We start from the raw sequence: 11,695 nt of genomic DNA on the forward strand, positions 1-11,695 counted from the left end.
AAGATCAGACCATTTTCTCCATCTGTTTTGATAACCTTGTTGCTAAAAGACCTCAGCATTACATCACTTAACTCTGATGATCTGCTCTAAGAAGAAGCTTGATGTTACAGATGCTAGAAATGACATTTGACATCCAGGACTGATGCATTTTGTTCTACTTTGCTCTGACGTTTGCAGCATACCAAAGCTGAGAACATGTAACTTTAAATATGGGACTAAAATAACTCGCACACAAACGAGTCATAGCTCCTCTTCTCAACCCCAGACACTGTTTATACTGTTTTGTCCTGTCATGCAGTGAATCTTAAATTCCAGATTAATTATCACTTTAATTCGTTTTGCTCTCTCAATAGATTTATTGTTAATGAACTTCCATATGCTGTCATTTCCCTTCTGACTAGAACAGGGAACTTGTATAACTGCAGCACTGTCCCCAGGAAGTAAGAACCTGAGGCAATCGGTCAGTGTTGACAGCCCCGTTTTTCAAATTCGATACGCATTTTCAAAGAATGACTGTGTGAATCAGTGGCAAGAAAAGTAAACAGAAACAAGTGAATTAATGCATCTTTATTTCATGCTACTACATTTCATAAGAAAGGGCAAACTCTTTAGATTTTCCTTCATAATAAAGCATCATCCCTCTAGTTCTTCCCTCATATGTATAGATTTCTCTTTCAAAATATGAACGATCTAATTTTATGTACAAAGTTTCTCTACTATGTTTGGTCTTATGAAATGCATTCACATTAAAATGTTAAGTGATTTCAATACATTAACACTGTTTAGATTAGATACATGTATAGTTTAATTTGTAATCTGGATAGACTGTGCAAGCGCTGGGAGTGTGTAAATATTTACAGTGTAAATATCAAGACCACAGAGACTATTGTTCTCAAAGACAAAACAAGATTGCAATGTTGCTATTCAAAATATTATTTTCCACAATTTTTTATTGTCTTTATTAATTTTGCAGAACTTGGTCTTACTGATAATACAACACACACCATAGTAGTCAAAAGGTGGCAATGAGGGTCAAAGGAGATACAGTTTAATCTTCATACCTTCAAACCAGCAGCTTTCGGTGTTACATAAACTGTGTACTTTAGAAAAACTGAAGACTCTTGTAGAAAGCTGTATGTCCACAACAATGACGTAGTGACTTTGTAGTTGTTTCAATCCAGCTGGATGTGCACTGTGTTGCAGGGATGTGCTGTTGGAAATGGGGAGGTGTTAGGAGCGGTCAATGACCAGGACTTGCCATGGAAGCGATGACACGAACACAACAAACTGAGGATCCTCTGTGCTCCATCAGTACACTTCTCAGTTAATGCCAGTATGTGAAGGGTTAAGGTAGGAAACGAGGTTCTGCAACGTAGAGAAGAAGACAATCTCAAACATACTGAATCACCTGTATTCGTGCATAAATAATGTTACACTAATAGACAGTTTAACCTGCAGGTTGCCAGGTTCAGTATATTTCTAAAATAAAAAGTTAAATTATTCTGGAGCTTTGGGAGAACCTGATTTTAATCGCAAATCAGTTCAGGGATTTTTGTTTCTCGTTATCTTCCTGATCCTAAGCAGTCCCAAATGATCTAAATCATCTGTGTGGTTAGAGTTTGCGTTCACTCACAACGTGGCCAGGAGTTGTTGCTTGGCAACACAGGTTGGCCAGATATGATTCAGTATATGAGAGTTAAATTGAATTGCCAGGGGTCTGCATCATCTGGACCCTATTACGCTGTATCAACCAAGTCCCTGGGAGTGATGTGATGTGGTGTGGTCATTGCTCACCTCTTCTCTCTGGAGCTGCTTAGAACAGACCACAGTCTTTAAGGTTTTCTTTGATAATGATGTCTGTCACAGCGTTGAACACAATCTCAACATTCCTTGTATCTGTGGCACAGGTCATGTGGGAGTAGATTTCTTTCACACCTTTTTTCATGTTCAGGTCCAAGAACTGTGTCTTGATGTAGCCGCTGGCATCCTCGTATGTGTTTGAGCCTAAAAGAAATCAAGAGTGAGGATGAGAAGCAAAGTTTCATTAATTTTATTTTAAAGAAAAAAATAATCATTTAATCAATCATTCTGCATGTGCATCATTTTGTTAGTCAGCTGACATGACAATTTTAATATAATGACTTGTATCATAGTTTAATTAACAGAGTAACACTGAGGCTCCCACTCTGCAGTTTTAATCTGAAGATTAATTGATTGCTCAGTTTAGTCTTCATGTTGTCTGAACAGCTTTGGTCACAAGTGTATTTTAAGTTGTTGTTTTTGTCTGCATTACAGTGCAGTTTTTTGCTTTTCACACATTCTTATAGTCGACCTGGTTTCAAATGAAACAGAGCGTGGCTTGTCAGCAGCTGACCCTGATTCGCTCTCACTGAATCCTTGACAGATGTGCTCCCTACATCTAGCTAGGGCTGGAGTGTGTGTGCAGCAGGTGCAACTCCTGAATCAATAATGCAGTGTCAGATGGTCTCACCATCATATTCTGGGAAGCAAATGCTCAGATGGACCTTTTTGATCTTCTCTTCAAAGAGATCTTTCTTATTGAGGAAAAGCACAATGGAGGTCAGTGCGAAGAATCTGTGGTTGCAGATGCTGTTGAATAGATGGAGAGACTCGTGCATGCGGTTCTGTAAGGGTCAAAAAAGAATAGGTTGAGTCACGCCTTTCTTCAAATGCCTCATTATCAGATAGTTGGGTCCCAACTCACCACTTCTTCATCCTCTACAAGCACCATGTCGTATGCACTGAGAGCTCCACAAAAGATGATACAGGTCACACCCTCAAAACAATGGATCCACTTCTTTCTTTCTGACCTCTGACCTCCCACGTCAAACATCCTATTCACCACAGAAAGCCAGATCAAAGTCAGTCAGACAACATCTCCTGGGTCTTCTTCAAAGTGCAGGCTTTTGTTCAAGCCAAGTCAGGTGAGCTTGCTACTCACCTGAAGTGCAACTCTTTGCAGGAGAACTGTTCTTCAATGATACCAGTTGTTTTGACTCGAGATCGCAGCACATCCTGCTCAGTGGGGAGATAGTCTGGCTTGCAGATTCTGTCCATTTCATTGAGATAACTGGTGATGGCAGAACAAACAGGACAGCAGACAAGCTTCAGATATGAAATCCTCTTTATCTGTAAACAAAAGTTAGCTGCCTTGTTAGTTTACATCTAATGGCACTATTGTATCGGTTCTGGTTGTACACAGGGACTCACTAGCCAGCAGAGTCATTCAGTTGGTACTCAGCAGCTCTTTCATAGCCATTCTGCACACCGGGGTCTTTCCACAATTTCTTGATGACATCAGCCAGCTCAGGAGGCATTGTGCCTTCCTCAATGGAGTCTGACAAGTTTTGCAGCTTCTGTGCATCCTCCTGTGGTTTAATGCATACACAACAAAGATCCATCAGTACCAGGATAGTACTTGTACTATTTATAGTATAGTTTTATGTCAGTGAATATTAACTTGAAAATTTAATTATGTCTGGTGTTCAGTTAAGTGTAATATGAGACCTGTGCAGAGGGTGAGCCAAAATCAATGCCCAGCATCTCCATGCCTCTGATGATAGCCAGAGCAGACTGCAGGATGTTGCCAAAGATGATTGTTTTAAATGCCATTTGTTCCTCTTTTGTGTAACCACCTTGATGCAGAATCCTGTGCACAAGTAGAAAAGGAGAGGTTAGTGTTAGGGCTATATAAATGGTTCTGGAAATAGTGTCAACTTTCAGTAAAATAGAAAACTTAGAATATGGCACTGTACAGGCCTAGTTAGGTTTTGTCTACATATAAAAAGTCCAGTTCTACTGGAGCTAGTGCTCACAGCACCACCCTGTGGTGTGTTTCTGTCCTCACTGTACTCTCACTGTCAGCCTAACATAGTCTACAAAACAAGCGCTGATAAATCAGAATAAGTGGATGTTTGCCCTGTTGACCTTTTGTAAAAGGATTCATGGCAAGTGAAACAGGCAGAGACGAGGCAGCATCGGCCTGGGGTCTGTATGTCTGATCAGTGAGAGTACATGAACTGTGATCTATCACCACTGAGCTGATGTGTAAAACACAAAAAATATGGTTTACTACTCCTCTTTATACTTACTTCATTTGTTTTACAATTGTGCTTTTCCCTGACTCACCAGCCCCTGGAAGAGAAGACAAGGTTCAGCACAAACATCATGATTGCTGTGTTTCTCTCTGGCATGCCACTGAGTAGAAACAGTAGTTATAAATGGCTAAAGCATGTGCTCTGATACTGCACTCAGTTTAAAGGGGAATTCTTGATATTTGCTTTCAACCACAGGAAAACAAAACTCAATCACATGTGGTTTGTGCAAATAAAAAGGACAAAGATTTACTGGAGAGCAACTACTTACGGGAGAACAACTCAACATTAGCATCTCTTTATGGAAATCATGAGAAGGCTGTTTGAAAAAATCCATCATGTAGAATTTCACAGACAGCTCTCCGTGCAAATGAACATGTGTCAGCATTACACCATTATTAGAGTTACCTAATTTCTTGCCCTGGCCAAATGTCAGTATGTATACAATATGACATGTGCCAAAGAACTACAAAATCTGCAATTATACAACATCAAGAGAGACACAATAGCATGCATAGGACAGCAGACAGCAAAATATTCACAGAACTGTGAAGCATGTAACAGACAGCAGCAGGTACAGTCAGGAGAAATGCATTAGAAGATAGGAAGCAAAAAATAGAACGACGTAGTGCTGACTGTGGTTGCAGATGGGACAGATTCAGTGTTTATAAGCCACAGTTTCAGCTGGTTTGTGAAATTATGGTTATCACGAAGATTTTTAAGGAACAGTTCTTATTAATAAAATGATCACTATATATACATAATGTAGATCAGATCAGACTCTCTGCTGCAATGTAAACTAGCTCAGGCCTGAAGGAATTTAACACGTCACGGAACAGTCAAAGCTGCCTGTCCTGCTCTCACGGGGCCACATTAAGCTTCATCCACAGACTTACTGCTGAATGTTTACAGACCGAAAGACCTCACACGTGGCGTCATTCTACCTTCACAGGGAGGAACTGTTGGCTTTTCCCTGCTAAAAGTCGTTATTAATTCAGTAACAAATTTGTTTTGCTAATTTGTAACAATAACCAGTATTTAAAGTGACTTACAACGGTACTGTGAAACTCAAGGAGAAATGTAAATCTGTGAAAATAGAATTTAAGTTCTTTCCATTTGTGACATGCAAACAGTGGGAATATATTCTTTGAAGCATGTCATATTTAAAGTGACTTACAATGGTACTGTGAAACTCAAGGAGAAATGAAAATCTGTGAAAATAGAATTTAAATTCTTTCCATTTGTGACATGCAAAGAGTGGGAATATATTCTTTGAAGCATGTCAGCTAATGCAATGAGAATGTCTGAAGACTGCATTTGTTTTTGAGTTCTAATTGCTCAAACATCACTGAGGGGGAAAGACTTGTAGGGTAGCAGTTTTACACATCCCTAGTAACTGACTACACTTATTCTTTGGTACATTCTTCACTGCTAAAGCCATTTCTATGTATTCAGGAGGTGGCAAAGCTTATTAAGAGATGTTGAAGTTTATTTCACTGGTTGTCACACCTGCACACAAGGGGGTGTGACAACCAGTGAAGCTGAATCTATTTGTTTATCATTGTCTCCTTGATTTTCATTGCAATGTCCAATGGTGTACTGATCCCATGAAATGTAGGATTGGAAATAAAAAGCAAGATAAGACACTGTTGTCTGTGGTAGCAGACAAGACAGATTTAATATATGCATTGACAAAACATTGTACTTTATGAGTAAATTGAGGGATGAACAAAGACCTCACCAAGTGGATCTGCACTAAACCGGTTAGTTAATCAGATTACCATTTCACTGCTGTGCTGTGATTTGTTTAGACCAAAGGCTATGATCTTTTAAGCTCCGGCGCCCTTCCATTAGAATTGAAAAGTCACTGTTAACCAGTGTTTAGTTTTAGTGTAATTTCAGATGAGGTAAACTATTGCTTTACTATTCTAGACTGTAGATACATTTTTTTATAAGAGCATCCCTTCATCACAGATTTTACTCCCTTTAAAAAGTCCTCTCATCTTTTTAATGAAGGTTTTATCCTGTAGAGTCTGTAAATCCTCTTGAGTATACCACATCTTACATCTAACTGAAGAGTGAGCAGATGTGCCAGAGAACTTTACCACCACCTCAGGTGGCTCATATCCAAGTAAGAAATGTGCAGAAAGTGGGTCTGTAAACCCAGTGAGACATCATCATTACCTGGTGATTACAGGGTTATTAACATATCCATTTTGGTAATGATCTGTAACAAATGAACTCTCATCATCTTGAAAATTAGGACCAAGTGTTTACCTTTCAAGGATCAATGAATGCTGACTGAAACTTTTTCCCAGCATTTTATTTTATCCTTCAGTTGCACCTGTTGACTGTTGGCTGACTGCAAGGTTTCTGTGCTACTTTGTAGACCTGAACCTCCACAGAAGATTTCCTTTAGTCAGAGATGAAAGTCAAAAAATGATTTGTAAATGCAAAATTTTTGAAGCTAAAACTTGTCGGTTAGTGCACTTTGCATCACCTGCAGGCTGGGACAAAAAAGAAAACTTGGTGTAGAAAGACTTTTCATGTGTCCACTTACCAAGCAGTAATAGCTTGACAGTTTTAGCGTCCTTATCAGCATCTTCTTGGAGTTGTTTTTCCAGCTCTTTGGACTTTTTGTCCTCAGCACTTGCTCCTGCACCCATGCTTTCTTCCTCCGCAAACTCAAGATCCTCACGGATGGAAATTTTGACAGTTCTCTGTGAGCAGCTGCAGAGAATCTGGGTGCAGCACTAATCGTGCTGAAAGGCGTTTTCAGAGTGGAAGGGGATTGGGAGGGAGGTGCTTGAACCTTCCTGGCCTCTTTCGATTAGATTTTCAGATGCTACCCTCTCAAGGATCACACCACCTCAGCATCTCTGTAGAGCTGTGATGCAGCGCTTAATTCCTTTTGGTTAAACCCCTGACCTAGGAGGTGCCTCTTCCTGATTGGCCAGTCAATCCAATTAGTCTAATAAGGACAAAAGTGAATGATTCATAGAAAAAATAAACACACTGACATACTTGGACACAGTGAGAGTCATTGAAATCAACATTTTTTTTCCATCTGGGATTAATTGATGTAGTTTGGGTGTGTCTGCATACAGTAACACAAAATGTGTGTACATTATGCGTTTATTAGTATGTATATGTACATACAGATGATATGCATCACACTTACACTGGGAAAACAGTACATACTGTATTTCCTGCCCTGTAATGTACACTTAGTTGGCAGTTTATTAGGTACACCTAGCTAAAACTAATGTAGTCTAATACAACAGTCATGCAATAATTCTCCCTTCACCATGGTGATACTGTTCAATTTTTGTTGAAACAGTTTGAGAGATGTTGATTCAACAGTATGGTCAGTAAATTGTTGTATTATATTATAGGTGTTTCTATTATTCTGTTCACCCTGTTTATATCAATGAGAGTAGGCTAAATAATACAAAACAGCTCTCTCTGTTATGCAGCACAAACTACATCCTCCAAAATGACCATAAACTGAATCAACAGCGCTCTGACACATTGAACATTATCACCTTCATGAAGGGAGAATTTAGTGCAGGACTGTCATATTAGACCATTAGTTTCAACTGTGTGTACCTAACAAACTGACAACTAAGTGAGGATAGCTATATTAAAACATTTTAAACTAGACAAAAATCTGCCTGGGATCAAAACTTTATACATTTCAATACATTGAGTGGTTTGGAGGGGGTGCTCTTTTTATCCATAATGTATTTTTTTTTGCCTGTTTGGACTCTTGACTTCAGTGTCCATCACACGGATGAAGCAGAGAGGGAGGCATTAAGGTTTCATAAACTACTTATAGTTAAGACGTTCAAATCCTAGGTGGTGTGGTTCTTGCTAAATAAAGGCAACTGCCACTGTCCTGTGGTGTCAGTGGGGTCTCAGCAACAACATAACCTAAATGTGTTTCCCAGCTTGCATTATCTTTATCAGTTGAATGGGAGCCAGCATGCTTGAGGCAGTCTCAGAAATGTTCATTTTCTTTCAATCAGAGTGGACATTTTAAGATAAGAGGATATGTACAGTAAGTGTGTTGTGGCAGAATTGGAGGTCAGTGGGCCTTGTCTTCAGGGCTGTTACGTCCCCTCCCTCCAGGTTGGAGGACTTAGACTAAGGTACTGTGTTTGAGGTTATTAATTCACTCAGACCACATGTTCCTGCTGTAGATGTTGGTCCATGAAATGTGTCAGAAGTCAGCAGGGAATTTGAATATTCTCCTTCCCCCACCAGGCAATGCTGCTGCCACCGTACACAGCACCTATACGATCTTGTCAGCAAAGCTCAGTGTGGAGAGTGTTCAGGTCGCAGCTTCTGCTGATCATCACTGTTTCTGGTTAAAATGACAACAGCTGTCACTAACTAACCTTAATTCCATGATTTAAATTGATGACAAAATGAAAGTGGCTGCTGCCGGTTTGTGACTTCACTGCGAATGCTTTCAAGCAGGCTAATCACAGTAGCGTAGCAAATGATGGCAGCCAATCCTATTAGGTGGTAGATGGGGTAGACCCACTTTTTGTTCCACCCCTGTGTCTCTGATCTGTTGATGAGATTACCCACACAGTCCAAGATCAACCCAAGATGCAGGGGCTTAACACATCATCTTTCTGGGTGTGATGGAGAGCAAGGAAACTGGCCATGTAGGCCTAATGCATTTAGTAACATACCCTTAGATGTCATGTCCTAGGAAAAAAAAAATCCAGCTTTAGTTCACATTAGCTTCTCTGTCATACAACAACCTCTGTGATACAAGTTCCCCCTGAAACCTTGGTAAAATCCAATTATTCCCCTGGATTAAAATAACACTGAGTTTATTTGTGCTTGACAGATACAAATGAATTTTCTTTGCTTTCCTGATTGTTGTGTAGTGGTGTGTTACCTTCTAAATCCTCAGGCTCCATTACAGCGGTTCCATGCGCATTAATCTGGGAGAACCTTGGTCACATTGTAGCATTTACACAAGATACTGTGATATTCTCTGTTAATCCCAGACATGCAAAATATAGAAAACTATTTTTTATTTCTATGTTTTTCTGCAGTTTACTTGCATGCATTATTATAGATAAATTGATACTATAAATTGATAGTATGTGTGTGAAAACTAGGACAAAATGAAGAGCAGGAATTAGACAAATTGCAAAATATACAATTGACATCTTCCTGTTTTTCTCCAGGTCCCTCCCACAGTCAAAAGCCTGGTTCTGTTTACATCCTGTGGTGGATTGGCTACCAGCACAGGGTGTTTCCTTGCTGTCTGCCCAGTGCATGCTGGGATACTAAGCCCCTACTATGACAGTAAAAGTAGCATAATCTCCTAATACTCTCATCAGTGGCTACATGCTTAGATGTGCTTTTGCCCTAGTGTCAGTTTGACCAGCAGAGGCTTTGCATTTATGAGTCATGAGAATGAGGTGCAAATGTCAGAAGCCTTTGTTAATTCTACATGAGACAGACAAAAAGACACCCCACCCCAAAGCAGCTCACTGCCTTTTATACTTAATTACTGCAGGAAATTATCTAGAAGAGCCCGCTAAATAGGTTTGACCAATACCACGTACAGTCATAAATATTTACAACACCATATACAAACAGAAAACAAAGATTAAATATTTACAAAAATACTGATTCATGTAAATAATTCATAAACTACGGATGCCTGATTGTAACAAAAGCATCCTGTCTGAAGCTAGCCTTAGCAGAATAACTTGTAAATTTAGAAAACCATGCTAGGTCGCTCTTGTTAGCTTTAGTTATTTACACATCCAGAAGGAATCTGAATCAAATTTGAGTCATTTCTCAAAAAGCCAAACCAACCTTAGCCCTGTTCACTCTCAAATAAATCACATCATAGTCTTTTCTCTTCATTAAGACCAAAAACTGTAAATGTGCAAGCAGAGACCTTTGACTAATGTCTGATTCATAATCCTCTCTCTGTTGTAGTTGCTTTTCATGAGGCAGTATGTTTGTAATTTGGGTTTAAACCACACATAAACAGACCATCTTTTACATAACATCACTCAGTTTTCATCATTTTTACACTGTAATCTGTTTTTTAAAAAGTACATTTAAAAAATAATTACCTTTTTTCATTATTAATATCAGATAAATTATAAGGTAATAGGCTAGCCATGCACTTTTTAAAGATTAAAAAAAATGTATAGGGTTCTTTGTTATAAACTTCTTTATTGAACACTGAGATTAATGCTACCATTTTAATGGTGCCACTGAGCAGCTTGTCACTGAGATTTATAGACTGCAGGATGGTGTTGTTCTGCAATCAGGTTCTTGCCCATAAATACCACAACAGGGCGCTGGTTTCACGGTGCACGTACCTCTACTGCAGTGCTCTTCTTAGACGCCAGCCTTTTTTTCATTAGTACACATCTGTTTGCAGTCAGTTAAAAGTGGAGAGTTGTACATGGTCATTGTTTTACATATATATGTGTGGTTTTTGGTTAACAGTGGAAACATACATCTTAATGTTTGCTGTGATTATATGAGGATGAATGTGGTTCCCATTGTTACGGCATGTTCTTCATTGAGATCCTAGTCTGTATTCAGAAAGCCATTAGTATGTAAAATGCATAAATTCTCCTTGAAGAAAGAAGCATGTTGAGCTCATTTCTATTTGTGCTTTCTTCTGCATTTCATCACTGTCTCTCTCGAATGATAAATCATTTGTTCATGTCCTGAACTGAACTCATAAATAATTGTTGAGGTCTCTAAATTTAACAGCAAATATCCAATTTCTTTTTTTATAGATTAGATTTGGGTCCTGCCTCTCTCTCTTCTACCATTTATTCATCTTTCTCCCTCTGAGATTTTGCAGCACCATCAGTTGTATTCTAAGAAAGATTTACACTACGCTGCGGGCTGCTCCATTGCTGCTGTCCTCTCTTATCACGCTGCCTCACTGCCCTATGACAAATGGCGGTCACAGTAATCAAATGATAAAAATAAATGTGGTGATACAGCTTGTGCATTTGCACAAGCTATAAGTCAGGGGCAAGCCTCGTAGAGTAGCTGGGTGTAAAACATTTTAAACACGAAAAAGTGATGAAAATGAAAGACAAGTCAAAAAACATACAAACTGTCAAGTGAAGAATATTTTTTAACGCGCATTGAAAATATTAGAGAAATAATTGATTAGTCAACAAAATTCATCAGCAACTGGTTTGATTAATCATTACATAATTTTTAAAGCAATTTATATTATATGATAATAAACTGAATACCTTTGGGTTTTGGTCAACAGCACTTTGAAGGTAGGCTTTAAGAAATTGTGATTTTATTTTTATTATTTTGACATTTTATAGATCAATGATTAATGATGATTAGTTAGTACCTATAAAATTACTACTAGTATTTGGATTCTATATATATTTTAGATAAAACTTGTGAATTTATAGTCACTTCATAGTTTGAAAGTTTTATTTGTTTTAAGTTAACTTGCATTTTAGTTAACTCGTTTTTTTTTCAGCTAATATTTATCCACTTCCAAGTGGTAACAGAAAGGAGGATTACTAAAATGCTTTAGTCCTTCT

At 38.6% G+C, this 11,695-nt stretch overlaps 1 protein-coding gene across 1 annotated transcript; it reads right to left on the reverse strand.

The window, feature by feature from the left end:
- Positions 1-1,301: 1,301 nt before the first annotated feature.
- On the reverse strand, positions 1,302-6,781 carry gnat2 (guanine nucleotide binding protein (G protein), alpha transducing activity polypeptide 2). Its single transcript, XM_020618515.1, has 9 exons — positions 6,676-6,781; positions 4,113-4,155; positions 3,529-3,670; positions 3,232-3,389; positions 2,963-3,091; positions 2,726-2,855; positions 2,492-2,645; positions 1,795-2,004; positions 1,302-1,365 (listed from the first exon to the last, which is right to left on the reverse strand). Exons 1-8 carry the CDS (start codon positions 6,779-6,781, stop codon positions 1,814-1,816), a joined length of 1,053 nt encoding a protein of 350 aa, XP_020474171.1. The 3' UTR covers positions 1,302-1,365; positions 1,795-1,813.
- Positions 6,782-11,695: the final 4,914 nt, after the last annotated feature.

The sequence above is a fragment of the Monopterus albus genome, unplaced genomic scaffold (assembly GCF_001952655.1).
Source record: "Monopterus albus unplaced genomic scaffold, M_albus_1.0 scaffold6.1, whole genome shotgun sequence".
Classification (NCBI taxonomy): domain Eukaryota; kingdom Metazoa; phylum Chordata; class Actinopteri; order Synbranchiformes; family Synbranchidae; genus Monopterus; species Monopterus albus.

Excerpts from the sequence above, each read along its gene's own strand:
- gnat2 (XM_020618515.1), bottom strand. The coding sequence starts at position 6,781 with ATGGGTGCAGGAGCAAGTGCTGAGGACAAAAAGTCCAAAGAGCTGGAA. Across the intron at positions 4,156-6,675 it reads TGTCAAGCTATTACTGCTTG|GGGCTGGTGAGTCAGGGAAA; the intron begins GTAAGTGGACAC and ends CTTCTCTTCCAG. Across the intron at positions 2,005-2,491 it reads TTGCTTCCCAGAATATGATG|GCTCAAACACATACGAGGAT; the intron begins GTGAGACCATCT and ends GATTTCTTTTAG.